Genomic DNA, 18254 nt, shown 5'->3' with positions numbered 1-18254 from the left:
GAAATTGAGAAGTGATTACCGACACATTTTATAATATCTGAGGCTAAGCTTAGCTACCTCACTTTATATGCGTGAGTATCCACTCCACCTCTTGAAAAAAGACACCTCATTTTTGTTGATTAGGTTCCTTTTCCATTTCATGCCTAAAAATTAAACATAAGTTTATTATGTTTAAACATACGAACTAACTTCCTAAATTGGTGTACTTAAATTTCCTTATGGAGTAGTCCAATTAATCACAATAGTATTATTTTGTCGTTTCAATTAGCCGCCACAATAATAATAATCACCAAATAATTCCAGTTAACAATGATTGAACAAGTTAATTAAGCTAAAGTAAAACACACCTATATAAGCAAATAGAGGTCCACACAGTTGCACAGTTACGAAATGAGCAGCGTTGCAGTAACCGGAGCATCGGGCTACGTCGCCACATGGCTCGTCAAATTCCTGCTCCAGAAAGGCTATACCGTCAAGGCATCCGTTCGTAACCCCAGTCAGTTTCCTTTCCCCTCTCTCTCTCAATTTTGATTTTGTTTTTGTTTGATCCGATTTTCTACCGGTTTGAATTGATGTTCTGTGATGTTTATTTCTCTATCGCATTCAGTCGAGTCTCCATTTGTAGCTGATTGTTTAATTTTTCATGTGGAAAGGTTTAATTCTGGTGAACTCTTTGTTGACCACTTGTTATAACTATTATATCCACACACATGCATAGAATTTATTCGTGTCTTACTTTTTATATTGATACCTCCATTTTAATCGAATTAAATTATTAAAATCGCAATAAATTTAATTAAATTAGCAGTAATTAAAAAGTGTTATCTTAACTTATAAAATATATTTTTGATTTTAAAAATATAAAATAAATAATGAAAGTAAAAATCGAAAAATGAAGCATAAAATATTAAGGTATAAATCGCATTTAGTGAATTATGACTAGTTATTTAGTGGTCCTATTTATAGTAATTGTAAAATATTTATTGGTTTAAAATAATTTTACTAGCTCTAAATTATGTGTTCCTTTTCATCATCTAAAGTCTAAACCTGTATCATTTTTTCACTTTGATGGATTGCTTTTAGTCTTATGCTGTGGTGGCATCTCCTGATCTTTATCCATTTTCTGCTGATAAGCTATGATTTATATGAATGCCATCTGACAATGAAGAAATGGAACAGATAATGCAAAGAAGACTGAGCACTTGCTTGCACTTGATGGAGCCAAGGAGAGACTTCACTTGGTGAAAGCAGATCTACTGGAAGAAGGCTCCTTTGACTCTGTAGTTGATGGCTGTGAAGGTGTTTTCCATACTGCATCTCCTTTCTTCAATGACGTCACCGATCCACAGGTTTCTTGTAGGCTGCTCATGGTTCATTTGTTGATCGTTTAGAAAGATTTTGTTGATCACATCACTTTGAATTCCATCAGGCAGAATTGATTGAACCTGCAGTGAAGGGAACACTGAATGTTCTTGGGTCATGTGCCAAAGCGTCGTCTGTGAAAAGGGTTGTTTTGACATCGTCTATAGCTGCAGTTGCATACAATGGGAAGCCTCTCATACCTGAAGCCGTAGTTGATGAGACGTGGTGGTCTTCACCAGAGTATTGTGAACAGCTGCAGGTAATGTTCCAGTTGAGAGATACTATGTAGTAATAGCCATTGTCCGCCCTTCTCCTTTCACTTACAAAGCACGCTAAATTCATCAACTTTGCTTCTGCTAGCTGTGGTATGTTCTTTCAAAGACACTGGCTGAGGATGCTGCTTGGAAGTTCGTCAAAGAGAAAGGTATTGAAATGGTTGCCATAAACCCGGGAATGGTGATTGGTCCGTTATTGCAGCCAACACTAAACGAAAGCTCTTCAAATATATTGAACTTGATAAATGGTGAGCATGGATGCAGAGAGTGTACTTGCAACAATAATTCACAAGTTAGCCTCTTGGCATGGTGTTGGCTTTCGTGAGTCAGCAGCTTTAGAATTTCACGTTGGCACAGTAATGCTCTGTCGTGCAATATGCAGGTACAGAAACATACCCAAATTCTACTTATGCATGGGTAAATGTCAAAGATGTTGCTCATGCACATATTTTGGCGTTTGAGAATCCTTCAGCAAGTGGAAGATATTGTTTAGTGGAGAATGTTGCACACTTCTCAGAAATCGTCAAAATACTACGCCAACTCTACCCTACTTATAAACTTCCTGAAAAGTAAGTCCTTCTGGTTATTATCTCCATTGGAGTACATTTTATGTAAAAACTTTCAAATTTCTTATTTAGATGGTTCTCCACTTAAGTGTGATGTAGAAACAACTAAAATGATCATTGGAAGTTCCTGTCCCAACCTTGATGGGGCTTCCAACTGATTGTTTATATATGACCAAATGCCCTAGTAAAATTAAGTTCTGGATTGGCCTTCTTTTGGTTGGTATATACATACTTCTAAACTTGCATAGTTTTAATAAATTTGTTAAAAATATGTACCTTCAGTGAATTTCTTGATTTTTGATTGTTTTCGGGTGTGGCCTCTTGCAGGTGTGCGGATGACAAGCCGTTTGCACCGACGTTCCAGGTCAACAATGAAAAAGCGAAATCTTTAGGCGTCGAGTTCACTCCGTTCAAAGAAGGAATCAAAGAAACCGTTGAAAGCTTGAAGGAGAAAAATCTGTTTAAACCTCCTGTCTAAATCCCCTCTTCCTCTTGTGCTCAAGGCTATATTTCTTACTATATGTGAGTATCCTATCCTATGTTTACTAAGCAACATAAAACCCTCAAATTTCTACTTGTAATATAATGTAATAATTTGAATTTGGGGGTTGAGCATAATGTTGTTGTTGGGTTGTAGAGATTAAAAACCGCTACGAATATTGATAGCCTTGATTATGTACTATTGTTTTATTTTGTTGTGACATAATTATATTTCTGGTAAAGAATATAGGTTACAGTATTCGGTAACAATATTTTTTTTTCAAAATTCTTATTTTCGGCTCAAATTGATTCCAAATTTCTAATAATTTCTATAGGGTCTGTGATATATTGTTTTGCACTCTCATATTCCTTCATATTTCTAAAAACTCGAACCGAGTCAAAACGAGATATTATATCACAGACAAGGGAAGCATATATATAATTATTTTCAATGATATTATATTTTAATAATTCTAGTCTAAGTAGTACTACAATGTAAAATGATTAAAAATTACATTTCGGGTTTTCTGACTTTCTGAAATTTGTATTTGTGGACCCAGATTTTAAATTTCCAAATATTTTAAAATTCGAATTTCGGATCAGTTGTAGTATTATGCCAAAATCCTAAACAACCACAAAAAGCCTGCTAGAGAAAGTAAGGAAGCAAGTTCAACTTTCATTGAAAGAGATCTCACAACTTCTCATCTGAAGAGAATTTGGAAGTTGAGAGATCCACCAAGGATTATTTCTCTCAATACACAACCACAAACTAAAACCAAAACTAATCCCAACCTCAACTCGAGAACAACAGCCTCTAATGTTGGAGACAGAGTTACTTTGTTCTCCACAAAAAAGAAATAAAAGAAAGAAAGTTGCAACAACACTCGCAATGCAGAGAAGAAAAATGAACTTGATTGATTCCATGGCATCTCACTCGATCTTACCGTTTTGGTTCGAGGCCACAAAGTTGCGGATTATCTCCATCGCCAACTGCTGAGCACTCTTGTCTTGAAGTTTCGCTATCGCATCCACTTTTTCATACGTCTCCTTGTCAGCGAAAAGCTTCAAGTTATACTGCGATGGCCCTTGTGGTATTCCTTCCCATTTGTCCACCAGCTCCAGCATCTTCTCTTTGCCCTGTGCAAGAATTCACAGATGGCTTTTAGTTTTGTGTTTATTGTATACATAGCTTTATCCGAATCAATTTCGTACCATGCGGTTTGTGAATTCTCCAAATGATTCTTTGGCAAGCCGCTTTCGCTTCCAGTGATAAAACAAGGGTTCTAGAACTTTCTCAAGATCATGGATCTTAACCTTCTCCTTGAACACTGTGGCAAGTGTGGTTTGGTTGGGTGTCCCTCCAAGCCAAAACTGTGACGTCATGTATAAGCACTAAATCAACAATAAAGATCACTAGCATCGTAAAATTTCAAAGCAGGCATTCGACCTTACCTGATAACTATTTGGACCATCACCAACCAAGCCTAGTTCAGCCATGTAAGGTCTTGCACAACCATTGGGGCAGCCAGTTATCCTTATAACCACAGACTCCTTATACTTCAGGCCAACCTTAAAAAATACGACAAGAGTTGCCATCAGCAAGTATCACGGAGCATCTCAAAAACGGAAATGAAATCTTTCTAGTATTTATGTTTCAAGAAATAAAAAGTTATACCTTCTCAAACACAGCTCGAACTCGCTTAAGGATGTCGGGTATTCCACGCTCAGCTTCTGCGATTGCCAAAGGACAAAGTGGCATAGCTGGGCATGCCATTGCTGTCACATTGAGAGGATCCACATACCTTGGTTGCTATTCAAAGATATGGGTCAAATTAGCGTCTTGAATATAAAGAACCGGATTTATTCAAAAGGACTTGACATAATTAAATGACCAAGACGTATTTCTTTAATCAAATGCAATCAACTCTAGGATATATTGCATTCAGAAGCAGCATTCTTAATCTCTTTTTACCTAGATTATATCTATATTCTTAGCTAACATCTCACCAGTAAACCACCCTGAGCTAGAACAGTAGTGATTGGGCGCTTCCATGCTTGACGAATGTCGCACAAAATGATGTTCTGATTTGGGGTGATGCGGACATTCAAATTATACTTCTCAATTACTTCTCGTAGTGTCGTCTTCATTGCCCCTTTGATTCGACCACTATCAACATGGAGGCCGCAAAATAATCCACCATCTCCCTATAAAAACAAGCATTTGTACAATAAACCAAAGACAAAGATAAGCTTATGACGTAAAGAAATCAATGAAAACCTTAGGAAAATACAAAATGTATCAAGCATAGTTTATCTATAAAACTAACCTGCTCATGCCAACCCAAGTAGCTTTCGAATTCCCACTTAGGCAACTCATGGCAAGGTTGAAACTTCTTTCCATAGTACCCCTCAACAACAGTCCTGAACTTCTCAATTCCCCACGAGCTAATTAGATATTTCATTCTGCTATATCTACGATCATCTCTTCTTCCATTTTCTCTTTGAGTGACCACAATAGCCTTTACAGCATATAATATATCCTCCTTTGGCACATAACCCAATGGTTCTGCAAGCCTAGGGAAGGTGTTCTCCATTCTATGGGTTCTCCCCATACCACCACCAACCTTCAATGATTATTGTATCAGAATTAGCACTGTTGAGTTTCAAAGATAGCATGCTATTAAACAATTGCAATATGAAATAGAAATCCACTTACATATATGTTAAAGCCCTGGGGTTCACCATTAGCATCAGACACAACTACCACACCAATATCATTTGTAAATAGATCAACAGAATTGTCTCCTGGTATAGTTACTGCTATTTTGAACTTCCTCGGTAGGAATTGAGTTCCATAGATGGGCTCAGGTGAATCAGTAAAATTTGTACCATGGGAATTATCATTTCGAGCTTTCACTACTTCAGGAGGCTCTGCAGACATAACTTTTTCTCCGTCCACCCACATATCATAGTAGAAACCTGATTGAGGAGTTAAGAGTGCAGCAATATTTTCTGCAGTTTCCTGGGCAAACAAATAATCTTTTCGGTGGATTGGGGCTGCTGGAGCAAGAACGTTTCGGTTCAGATCACCACATGCACCAAGTGTAGAACCCATGCTTTTAATGATCGTACTCATTACTGTCTTCAGGTCTTTCTTCAAAACACCATGAAGTTGAAAGGTTTGCCTAGTGGTCAAACGAAGTGTTCCAATCCCAAACTGATCGGCTAGATCATCCATGGCCAGGTAAAGTTCGTTTGAAACCTTTCCACAAGGGTTCTTAGTACGAAGCATAAAGGAGTAAGACCTCCCACCACGTTCATCTCTATTGTACTGCTGATAGCTACCATGGAACTTGATCAATTGTATGGCAGACTCATTAATGTTGGGGGCATCAGTTAACAACTCCTCATTGAGAGGATATCTTATAAAGTTACTGTGCTCTTTGATTATTTCGACCTTACTGCGTTTCTGCTCAACAGGAGCATCTGGCTTTACAGGCTGTGAAGAAATACAATATCATCAAACGAATGAATTAGCTGAAAATCAATCGTACTATAGCACTTTATGCTCAACCAAAATTTTGCAGGTGAGTACTAAAATTTAAACAACAGTGAGGAGGTTGAGATCATCAGTAAAAAAGCTAACTTGCTTGAAATACAGCTTACTAATAAAAAATTAAGGTAGTAGCATAAAACTGGGTATATATGAGCAGCATGATGTATAGTAATAGGGGAACATATGAGTGCATCGGAGACCTTTATTATGGCAGTGAAGATGGCACGGCATGGTAGGGTTCTTGATTAAGTCAACAATCAACAGAAAAATGTGAATGAACTGGAAATCGATTCAGTCAACAACACAGCATGAAGCTTAAAACTCGATAGATCCTCAAGCTTTAGTGTGAACAAACTGGAAATCGGTTTTGTAATTATTTTTCTTTTCCATTTCATCATCAATTTCACTCCTTTGAATATAGTATCTGCCATTTTCTACTACCAATGAATTTAGGGATTTTAAAATAACAAATATATAACCAAACAGACATTCATGAACATTGTTAAAATAATAAACAGAAAAAAGAGGAATAAAAAATGATTATTTAAACCCGATAGATCCTCAAGCTTTAGCGTGAACAAACTGGAAACCGGTTTTTTAATTACTTATTTTTCTTTTCCATCTCATAAGCCGTGTATTTGCCTTTGAATTTAGCAGCCAGTTTTGTACTACCAGTGAATTGAAGGAATTAAAAATTACAGATACATAATCAAATAAACATCTATACACATTTTAAAATAAAAAATACCGTGGAGACAGCTCTGATTAAGGAGGGATGCTGAGCGGCGGCGGAGGAACGGAAAAGCTGCGGGCGTTTACAGAGCAGAAGAGAGGTGGAAGCGCTCTTCAAGCCACTGAAGCTCGACGGAACAGTCGGGATCGAGGAATCCTTGGCTACGGCAGCAGCGGCACCCGTAAACGACGTCGTCATCTAGCGACTAGAAACACGGTGACGCAGAGAGCAGAGACAAAAGAATTTCTACTTTTTTTTTAGAGTGAAGATAGAGAATTGAGAGTGGATGATGATGAATATGAAAGCGAAGCGAAGCAAAAAAAGAATGGTGCGTAGGAAATTAGGGGTTGGTGGTGGTGGTGGCGATGAAGAGAGTGTGTGTGAGTGTGTGTCACGTGCCTACCACAAGACTCCTAATTGGGATTTGTTAGTATCACCAAAAGTGAAATTTTTGTCGTTCACTGAACCTGGACGCATTTCTGGCGTTACGAAAGGCCGTTTTAATAATAAAGGGTTTTGTTTTGTAGACTGTGGGGGATGAGTCAATTGACTGGTGCGGTCAAAAGGTCACACAATTTATAAGTGCACACCAAAAATACGATACCAACACGAAGGATTAATATCATTAATATTAAAATTTATTAGTTACCGACGAGAATTGAATTGCATCGTATGGTTATAAACATGTACTACGTGCTTATAGACCTTCTATCGAGTTTGTGTCCATGCTCAGCAAATTTAATCTTTGTATTTGTGTTTGGTACTATAATCTTGATTTGATAATCACTCAATCCAATGTTTTTTTATGTTAAAGTTTATAAACCATCATATTACACATACCAAGGAATAGAAAATTAAATGTATGATCTTATTACTTGCATGATAAAAAATTATACATATGGCTAACCAGGACGAATCCAGAAAATATCATTGCAGGGGAAAAATATATGTGGGGACATTTAAAGTATTTGAGGAGGGGCATTTAAAGAAGAAATTAATATTAATTTATTTCTACAATAGATTTTATACATAGATATGAAATTTTGAGGGAGGGCATTTGCCTCTCCTGCTTGCACATTATATCCGTGCCAGGCTAACTGTCAAATTTTAAAAACAATAACAACAAATGAGAAAATTAAATGTATAATCCATTATCCATATTTACAGCCAATTGTTATTTCGCAGTAAAAAAAATTATGTTAATATAAATATGGAGAAATATCATACTTATAAGGTTGGAGAGACAGTTTTTCTTTTATACAAATCCAAAAGGAGTATTGCAAAATGAACACGCACTTCAAATTTGTAGTACTATGTTGAACAAAATTGCTGTAAGTCTCAAATTTAATTAATAAATAAAAACACAAAATTTCATGAGTTTTTAGATTCATCCAAAATTCTGATTTCGAGTCTTCAACCACAAATGGGTTTCTCAAAATAACAATAACAATCTTAAATAATTACTCCCTCCGTCCCAAAAAGATTGTCTCATTTCTTTTTTTCACATTTATTTTGCAAAAATAATAATAAATAGTTAAAATACAGAGAGTAAGTAAAATAGAGAATAATGTAGAGAATAGTTTAACTACATTATTCTTTTTATTATTATTTTTGCAAAACGGGTGCAGAAAATGAACTGAGACCATCTCTTTCTGGGACGGAGGGAGTACATTGCAGTAAATTCCGAAAATCAGCATAGCAAGAATAGGGAAACAGTCGAATTCGCTGATAGCAAGCAAGCATCATTCAAACAATACCATCAATGGCAGCAACAAACTGAAAGATTTAGTAATTCACAATTACCAAATTGAAAAAAAAGTAAACAAGTTTCCCCAAATTCACAACACTTACAATCAGTCAATCACGACACCTGAATTCTAGCAATCAAACAACCTCCTTCGCCAGATCATCATCAATCAATTTACCCTGCGCCGGAATTGCAACGTAACCGATCTTGGCGACGTCATCGTAGTCGTCATCATCGTCGGAGGACGAGGACTCGTCGAAGTCAACGTGGTGGGGATTGAAGAGGCTCCACAGTGAGAACATGACGGCGGCGGTGACGGCTCCGCAACCGACGCCGAAGAGCAGCGCCCAGACGACGCTCAGGATGTCCATGGTGCGATCGCGGACGGAGCTGGAGACGGAGGAGTGTAGCTCGACGGGGGATTCGGACCGCAATGATCTGGAGAGTTCATTGAATCGGTTGAAGTGACGGGTTCGGAAGCGGGGAGAGGCGGTGGTGAAGATTAGGGTTATGTATTGGGAATTAGCGATTTGGGCGGAATTGGGGTGGTTAGGGTTTGGATTTAGGGAATTGGAGGGGTAATAGGTGGTTGTGGTAGTGGCGGAGAAATAGAAGAGGGTTTTGCAGGGGCGGGCGGAGGAGGTGGCCGTCAGGAAGGAGAGGATGAGGAGGAGCGGGAGAAATGAGGTCGCCATTCGCGCAATTCTTTGAGACTGAGAGAGAGAGGAAACAGGGAGTAATTTTCTTGGTTTTATCGTTTATGAATTTTTTGCACGACTATTTTTGAAAACCTAAAACTTTCAAACTTTAAAATTTGATACTACTAGGAGTACAATTTATTTTTTTACCCATAAGTATACTTTTAAAGGAATCCGACTAATTCTACTTGATCGATCTACAAATTAGGAATGAAAGTCATTAAGCTAGTAGCGGCATTTGAACTCATGACCTCAAGGTCACCACAATTCTGCGCTAACTAAAATTTGATACTTCTTTATTATTTTAGATTATTCACAATAATGACTGACAATTCAGTAATCTATTTTCATTTTTCTTCTGTCACGTCATCATTTTATTATTTGGCCTAAATTTATACTAGCGGTCCTTTTCCATTCACCACTTGTGTTTCTATAATTCATTTTATTTGTTAGTGTTTATCAAATAAAATAACAAAATAAAATTGAAGGCAAAAGTATAGAAAAACAAAATATACTTAATTTAAATAAAAAAAAAAAACATGCTACAATTAAGAAAAAACACAGAAAAAAAAGCGACTGAGACACACATCCTCGTCCAAATGCCTTCACTCATTTCAATTTCTCTCTTCACCTGGCGGGGTACCAACAATGCTCGGCTGATAAAGTGCGTCTAACTACGGGCCATACCCTCGTCTGTAACAAAACTGGTAGCAGGCATTTGCTATATCAGGGTTGAAAGGTCTACCACCACCGACGTTGGGATCACCGGAGTAAAGGGAAACTGGTGTATGGGGTACCGCCGGAGTACAAAGGGGAGCTGGGATATGGAGGTCAGGGGACTTCCATCGGGATTCACTGCTAGAGAGAAAATTATTTTAATGAGAATGGAGATGGGTGAAGTAAAAAAAGGGTAAAAATGGAGAATATATAGAGGTTAAATAAAATTTTTAAAAATGGAAAATTATGCGCACAATAGGAGCCGATCGACGCGGTGATCGCGCAATAGGCGCCGATTAGACCGCCGATTGATTAGGCGGTCGACGATATCATTTATGTGCGAAAGTGAAAGATCAGATATCATTTATGTAGTTCACTATATACTGTAAATTTAATGAATCAAACTCTATAATCCAAATAACTTTCGTAAATATATACTCCACTATTTTTATTTTTTATCTATTAATACATATGAAAGATTAGATACCATTTATGTGCGAAAGTGAAATATCCGGTATCATTCATGTAGTTCACTCACTCTTTTGAAAATTGACTTTTATCTGACTCAAAGTAAGAAATAATAACAAAAAAATTCATTGATGATTATCGATTTTTGCATCTGAACATTTTATGTTAATGTATTAGAGTAAAATATTAGTACCAAGTACTAAATAAATAAAAAATTAGTACTAATTTTCAAACATGGAATCGTGATGAGTAATACATTTACATCTGGAAATAATTACATTTACATCTGGAAATAATTACACTCCGTATTAAACACTTTTTAAAGAATACAAGTTTTGGCTCATACGCCCCACTGACTATCGGATCAATTCTAATTTCTATGGTGTATGGGGTATTCAATTACTATCAGATCAAAGTTCATAATTATTTCAATCATATTTAAGTCCGTAAAAAATACCAAATCTTATATAGTTATTTACAAGTATTTTATTTTCTGAGAAATATTTTTCACATAATATTTTATTCGTGTTACGATACTGTTGTACAGAGTCAAAGTACTATGTTCTCGGTTCTTGCATGAAAAGATTGCGTTTGACAATATTATATTATTATATTGATATGTCTGAACAAAATAAAACAATCAAATTTATTCGTGTTACGATACTATTGTACAGAGTCAAAGTACTATGTTCTCGGTTCTTGCATGAAAAGATTGCGTTTGACAATATTATATTATTATATTGATATGTCTGAACAAAATAAAACAATCAAATATGCATGTTACCGGATGACACATTAATTTGTTGTCAATTATCATATTCTTTAACTATACTGTATAAAGATATCGAATTAGGATTTTCTTGGAATTAGATTGATGATTGATCTTTAGAATATTGCAATGAAGTAGTACTCCGTAGTCCGTATAAATTATTGTTGCCTTGTTGGAGTATGACTTTGAGATATCTAGATTTATATTGTTTGTCAACTAGGACAGTAGTATATAACATTTGTCGATATAAAAATATTTAAAATGTTATATTCCATTATGCCTTATTTCTGTATGAGTCGGTTATTTTCAAAGAATATTTTATTCGTGTTACGTTGCTATTGTAAAGTATTCCTTATAAGTACTACTATATGTAGCAGGAAAAGATTTCGTTACACACATTTTTATATCGTCACGTCTGAACTAAATAAAATAATCAAAATTTGCATGTTACATTTAGTTGTCATATTCTTTACTAAGCAATTTCCTGCTTTTTCCTTATGTTAAAGCACATCTTTCATTTAAATAATCTATGTCAAGGGAAGGGAGTGAACCATTGCTAACTCATCATTTAATTGCTAACTACAACTAATTTAAGATCATAGGATTTTAGAAAACGTGTGATCTACAATTTGTCACGTGTAATTTTCGTTTTTATTAATAAAATAAAAGAGATTAAAAAAAAACTCCAAATTAGGGTCTTGGATGAAAATATCAATATAGTGTTTCGAAAATATCAACACAATGTTTTACGAATGTTAACCCATAATAATTCTTAAGTTATTATAGTTAAAATATAGTAGGAAAGCCAATAGGTGTGTTTCCAATAGACTAATTAGTATACTTAACAAAAGAGGCAATCACCACATGACCACTGTTCTCAAAGGGCTCAGCTATCCAATTTCTTGGTTTATTTAATACACAATTCAAAATAAAATGATTGATTCTTCCAAGTAAAGCAATAAAAATATAAAAATGAGAAAGTTCATTGCTTCTTCTTCAATTCAAAAATCAAGAAAATCCTGGAGATTCTCAATAATATCTGCTACGATTTCTGATCTTTCCAAACTGTCCAAATCTTTTGGTATCTCCCTTTTCTATCTTCAAAATCCCAATTCACATTTACACTTTCATATATATACACACACAATGAAAATTGAAACCTCATCACATTCATATCCACTATACTCCTATATCTTCATTTACTTCTCCATTCTTATTCAAAATTCTTAGCAAAACGAGATGATGAATGCAGAGACGCAATTCCATGTATTGGCAGTTGATGATAGCATCATTGACAGGAAATTGATTGAGAGACTTCTCAAGACTTCATCTTATCAAGGTAACTTTTTTTAAAATGTAGTATTGTTTTTCATATATAAATGTAATTGGTAATTTAGTATATTCTCAAATTTAAAAAAATAAAAATTCTGTTTATGGTGTTATGCAGTTACTGCTGTGGATTCTGGGATCAAAGCATTGAAATATTTGGGATTGCTAGATGATGACAATACAAGCACAGACACAAATAGTCATGTAACTATACATTTTTTAAATTTCATGTTTCAGCATATATTCATGTATTTTTATTTAAATAATATTGTAGTACAAACTAAAACCAATTAATTCGATCTTACATTATTATTTGAATCATGTGCAGGAAGTAGAAGTAAACTTGATCATCACTGATTACTGCATGCCCGAAATGACCGGCTACGATCTTCTTAGGAAAATTAAGGTATATGTCCTTGTATTATAGGAAAAGATAATAATTTATTAATGTAATAAAATGATTTAAGAAAACTCGAATAAGGGCTAAATTTTGAGTTTGAGATTTAAAAAAGACAATCTTATCACTAGGTAGTCTCTAATAATTCACACAAATTAAAATATCTCGATAATTTCTTTGTTCTGAATTAATCAGCATTTATTTTTTCAGGGATCGACATCGTTGAGGGATATCCCCGTAGTGATTATGTCGTCGGAGAATGTTCCGGCAAGGATAAACAGCTGCTTAGAGCAAGGAGCTGAAGAGTTCTTCCTCAAACCAGTTCGACAATCCGATGTGAATAAACTCAAGCCACGTTTGTTGAGAGGAAAGCATGAGGATTTATTGGGAAATGTTGAAGGAATCAACAAGAGGAAGAGTGTGGTAGAATGTGTATCACAAGATAGGACTAGAGCAAGATATAATGACTTGGAACTGTAGTCCAATTTTATTTGAAAGAGCTAAATGTAGCATGAAAAACTTGAAGATTAGTTATTTATAATTTTATCTTATTTTATTATTATTTTCTAAATTGCTATTTTAAGTGTTAATTCCTGGTATTTTTTTCTCAACTTCTATAAATTATTTCAGTTGAAAATAAATAAATAATTAATTTTATGGGAGTATAATATGTTTCTATGCAGATTAGCATAGCATTAGGGTGCAATGAAGTCAAATTAAGTCTAGTAACTTCATGCTAAAGCTTAATTCATTTTTAATGATCTTAGTTTATTTCAATAACTTTGACGCGAGACTATTTAAATTTTGATATTCACACCCTTTTTTCAAAATATATATTTTCATGGCTATTATTTTGATAATATGAATCGATTTATCATATATTTTGAATAGAATAAGGAATATAATGACAATATGACATCCATATTGTTGTAGCTATCCTAATTACATCCATATTTTTTCGAACAAGCTAATTTGGCATTTCACCCCGTCTATTTATTGCAAAGGAAAATGGATTTCGACTTTTAACGGTTGTTGGGCTTTGATTTCTGCATTGAGTTAGTTAGAACTAATAAATTCAATAAACTAAAATGAAGTCAAGAATGAGCCTGTTTGTAAATATAATTGGACCATTCTCCATATTATGAATAATTTTATTACTACCTCCGTCCATCAAAATTTGTCTCACTTTGACCCGGCACTGATTTTAAAAAATATAATAGAAAGTGAGTTGAAAAAGTTAGTGGATTGTGAGTTCTACTTTTATATATTAGTTATATAATAAAATATGAGTACAAATGAGTTAGTAGAAAATGGAGCCCACTACTAAAAATGATAAAAGTGAAATGAGAAAATTTTTAGAGGACGGATGAAAATAAAAAAATGGGACAAATTTTGGTGGACGGAGATAGCAAAGAAGATTGCAATCATTTCATACTCCCAATTTTTGCACCTACTATATATTAATAAAAATATTATTTCCCCAATGCAATTTATAGACACAGCTCTTCACCACCACAAAATTGGTCAAAATAAAAAAAAAGGTAAGAATATTAAACAAAATTAGAAACCTTTAAAATTACCCGCCATCTCCGGTGTCATATAAATTGATTTGTTATGGTTGCAACGATACTTCTCCTCGTTTCTCTCTCTCCTTAAAGCCATTCTTCCCTTCATTCCCTTCCTTCCACTTCTTTTTCCCATACCACGCACGCGCCTCCCTTCGCCCACCCCTCCGCCGCCGCCGTCTCCCGCCGATTGAAACCACCCCCCCAATTCCCCACCACCAACACCAGAATTTCATGTCTGATCTCAAAAATCAGGGAAATGGGGGGAGGAAGACATCCCATTCCCACCTGACCATCAAAAGCAACCCTTCCTTGGTTTACAATCGCTCCATGACGACCCTAACGCCGTCGTCCGCCGCGGGGGCGGTGGCCGCGGAGGAGAAGCACCGCAACCCCCGGTCCTACCAGCGCAACACCTCCATCAATTTCTTCAGCGCCTCCAAATTGAAGGGCAAAGTCCGCAAAATGTGCTCCCTCTTCGAATCCCCCAAACACCGCCCCTCCTCCGCCCTCGAATCGCCCTCGCAATCCCCCTCCCAATCTCCCTCCCAATCCCCGACCTCCAACAAATCCTCCTTCTCCCCGCCCGATTCCCCTAATTTGTGGGACTTTTCCCCAATCCGACTCCCCGGCACCGAGGACCGCGTCGTCATCTACTTCACCAGCCTGCGCGGAATCCGCCGGACCTTCCACGACTGCCAGAGCGTGCGGATGGTCTTCCGCGGATTCCGCGTCAATCTCGACGAACGCGACGTCTCTATGGACGTCGCGTACAAGAACGAGCTCCAGGAATTGTTTGGAGAGGACGAGGTCGTTACTTTGCCGCAGGTACAGGGCTCTTCTATCTCGATAATCAAAGGCAAACTCTAAATATTGTTCAAACTTCAAACTATGATCTGGATTGTTAGAAAATGTCAACAAATGACAAAATAGTAACAACAGAAAATGTCCACACAGTGTCAATGGTTGATGCTGTGTTGATATTGTGTTGACATTTTCTGTTGCTACTATTTTGTCGTCTGTTGATATTTTTTAACGATCATAATTTGGAGTTCATACAATATATGAGTTTGCATTTAATCACTACCCTGCTATGGAGTAATAATAACAGTGGCTTAAGTCTCTAGTGTTTCTTCTCGTGTTAATGATTATATGAGTATATAGGTATGATCAAAACAGAACATTAGCAAAATCAATAGTTGATTGAGTAATTTAAATACATATTTGGAAGTTAGTTTACAAAAGTTGGAAAATTAGGAAAGTTTAGTGATTTAAAAGTAACTTGCCCTATGGGCCTATTAGTTGGAGATGAAACGTCTTAGCAATTAGCTCAGCTTCGTTGTCTTTGCTGCAGGTGTTCATAAAGGGGAAACACATCGGCGGGGCAGAGGTGGCTTTGAACCTCCTCGAAGTCGGGGAGCTCGTAAGGATGATCAAGGGGCTGCCGTTCCGGTCGCTCAAGCCGTGCGACGTCTGCGGTGACATGAGGTTCATTGCCTGCGTGAACTGTGGAGGGAGCCGGAAAGTTTACGACGAGGAGAAGGAGCAGACGAATCAGTGCACGGTTTGCAATGAGAATGGCCTCATGCGGTGCCCCCTTTGCAGCTCGTGAATGACATTTTGTGATTTCCTACACATTTTTAAAAGAAAAGAAAGAAGAAAAGTAAAAGAATCGGCTGTGTGTTTGTCATATCCTTTTTTTGGTGGTTGTGGCTGGTCTCTTACACGTTTATGGATTGATGGGTTGTATATTGCTTAAGCTGATTAAAAAAAATGATGATTGAGTGTACACTTTGAATCATCCATATTTTGCTTATGCTTTCTGAAACAACGAAAAAAAGGTGTGAAATCAACGAACATTAATCAATTAAATGAATCACACACCACATTATTGTAGTAGTAATAAAAAAGAGTGTTACTCCTATTACATAACCAATCTAGTGCTCAAATTTTACTAATGATGCCATACTCATCATAGAGAAGCTTTGCAAAGCTCTTGATATGTTTTTAACCCAACGTTATCGCAATATAGATGCTCCCTTCATTTTCCGGATAAGAATACAGATAGCCCCTTCCCTTCAAACGTAGCCACACCGGCTCCAGAGAACACGGGCTTCCCCCATCCGAAATCCACTTTGTAAAACGGGAAGCGCAGCCAGCTCGTGATCCCGACGTTGGGGCATTCGAGAGTGACCGCAGTGCCCACAATGTCGTCACGATGCAGCTCCATGTAGTCGAGAGCCGACCTCAAATACTCGTCGTCCATCCGCGCGATCGCGTCGTGCACTCTCCCCACCGCGAACGCCAAGGGCTCCGTCACCAGCTCCCCGCACAGGGCGATCGCGTCGGTGTAGAAGATCGCGTTGCCTAGGCATCCCGGTGGGAGGTTCGGCCGCAGCCTCGTGCGCGCGTCCACGGGGAGCTGCAGCATGGTCTCCTGGTCCCCAGGCAGGCCACGTGCGGCGCTCACGCAGTGCCACACGTGTCCTGTAACTGTTAGAAATAAAGGGATAAAATTCTCAAGCCGTTACAGGCGGTACTCTAACTATTATAATCGAATGAAGATAATAACAATAAGTGGAATGAAAATTACAACGGAAATAATAAATTAAACCGAACTATAAGTCGAGTCGAGGGAAGCCCTCTTTCCGCAAGACAAATTACGCCTCGGCTAGTGCTCACGGAATGGCGTATTATCCCCAAAGATAAAACGACTTCCTCCTAGCGTGTAGAAGCACCTCAAACCCGCTAGGCACCGGCGAACTTGATGAAGTTCCGAGAATCGAGCTATGCAATGCTACTATGATGTAGAGAACTAGAGAGAAGAGAGAATGCTTTTTGTTGGTGTATTCTCCACTCCAAGATCAAGCTTATATTTAGGCTAGAGAAAGCACTTGAAAGGCCTTGCAATCAAGATTATCTCTTAATGCATTTGGGGGTTACCTAAGATGAAAGGCCATAGGTCTTGGCCACCTCAAAGGTCTCCCACATTTTTCACATGTTTTTTTCCACAATCCCCCACATTGGTTAGAGCACTGCAAGCTCAAACCAACACAAGACGTGTATGCATGCATGCAGACTCTTTGCTCAATTCTCGAGAAATAATATTGCATTTGGAATAGTAGCTTGGGGCTTTGAATTTTCCATAGTCAACACTATCGGGCATACCGGCGGCCTGGTGGACGTGATGCCTTGAACCATTCCTCCTTGGTGTATACCGAGACAATAATATTGACACAATACTATTTACAAACTCATCAGTTCTCACGTTTGTGTCCTTTACTGGCCATGGAACACCACTTTGGATTCATAAGTGATTCACATGTTGAAGCGGCCCACACTTCTTCACTTACATAGGTGATTCTTTTCCAGGTATCCTGCAATACCCACCTCCTCGAGGCTTCTAAGAATCATTAAAAGTCAAAACTTAGCCTCTTACCACATGCAGGTTACAACACTCAATGCTTTCAAAAGAATGGGCGAAGATAAAATATCTTCCGAGTGTTACAACTAGAGTCATATAGCTTTGTTTTCCCATTGAACCAAGCCCATGAGATCTCCAATCGTATGGTTGGGTTACCACTATAATCTT

At 37.2% G+C, this 18254-nt stretch overlaps 5 protein-coding genes across 5 annotated transcripts; 3 read left to right on the top strand and 2 right to left on the bottom strand.

Moving 5' to 3' along the window:
* Positions 1-341: 341 nt before the first annotated feature.
* On the top strand, positions 342-2904 carry LOC125210642 (phenylacetaldehyde reductase-like). The gene is made up of 6 exons (XM_048110193.1): positions 342-496; positions 1180-1349; positions 1430-1621; positions 1723-1885; positions 2020-2206; positions 2531-2904. Exons 1-6 carry the CDS (start codon positions 391-393, stop codon positions 2679-2681), a joined length of 969 nt encoding a protein of 322 aa, XP_047966150.1. The 5' UTR covers positions 342-390; the 3' UTR covers positions 2682-2904.
* Positions 2905-3339: 435 nt separating this feature from the next.
* LOC125214376 (sulfite reductase 1 [ferredoxin], chloroplastic-like) lies at positions 3340-7232 on the bottom strand. The gene is made up of 8 exons (XM_048115376.1): positions 6988-7232; positions 5400-6182; positions 5011-5307; positions 4691-4888; positions 4359-4493; positions 4136-4252; positions 3896-4054; positions 3340-3820 (listed from the first exon to the last, which is right to left on the bottom strand). Exons 1-8 carry the CDS (start codon positions 7168-7170, stop codon positions 3614-3616), a joined length of 2079 nt encoding a protein of 692 aa, XP_047971333.1. The 5' UTR covers positions 7171-7232; the 3' UTR covers positions 3340-3613.
* A 1624-nt stretch (positions 7233-8856) lies between these two features.
* Positions 8857-9414, bottom strand: LOC125215952. The gene has a single exon (XM_048117540.1). It carries the CDS (start codon positions 9412-9414, stop codon positions 8857-8859), a length of 558 nt encoding a protein of 185 aa, XP_047973497.1.
* Positions 9415-12551: 3137 nt separating this feature from the next.
* LOC125212586 (two-component response regulator ORR4-like) lies at positions 12552-13656 on the top strand. The gene is made up of 4 exons (XM_048112795.1): positions 12552-12710; positions 12819-12904; positions 13029-13106; positions 13308-13656. The coding sequence occupies exons 1-4, from the start codon at positions 12611-12613 to the stop codon at positions 13575-13577; spliced, it is 534 nt and encodes a 177-aa protein (XP_047968752.1). The 5' UTR covers positions 12552-12610; the 3' UTR covers positions 13578-13656.
* Positions 13657-14747: 1091 nt separating this feature from the next.
* On the top strand, positions 14748-16451 carry LOC125212585 (uncharacterized protein At5g39865-like). The gene is made up of 2 exons (XM_048112794.1): positions 14748-15490; positions 16017-16451. The coding sequence occupies exons 1-2, from the start codon at positions 14897-14899 to the stop codon at positions 16272-16274; spliced, it is 852 nt and encodes a 283-aa protein (XP_047968751.1). The 5' UTR covers positions 14748-14896; the 3' UTR covers positions 16275-16451.
* Positions 16452-18254: the final 1803 nt, after the last annotated feature.

Source organism: Salvia hispanica, chromosome 3 (assembly GCF_023119035.1).
Source record: "Salvia hispanica cultivar TCC Black 2014 chromosome 3, UniMelb_Shisp_WGS_1.0, whole genome shotgun sequence".
NCBI lineage: Eukaryota > Viridiplantae > Streptophyta > Magnoliopsida > Lamiales > Lamiaceae > Salvia > Salvia hispanica.
This window is presented reverse-complemented; position numbering and strand designations above follow the sequence as displayed.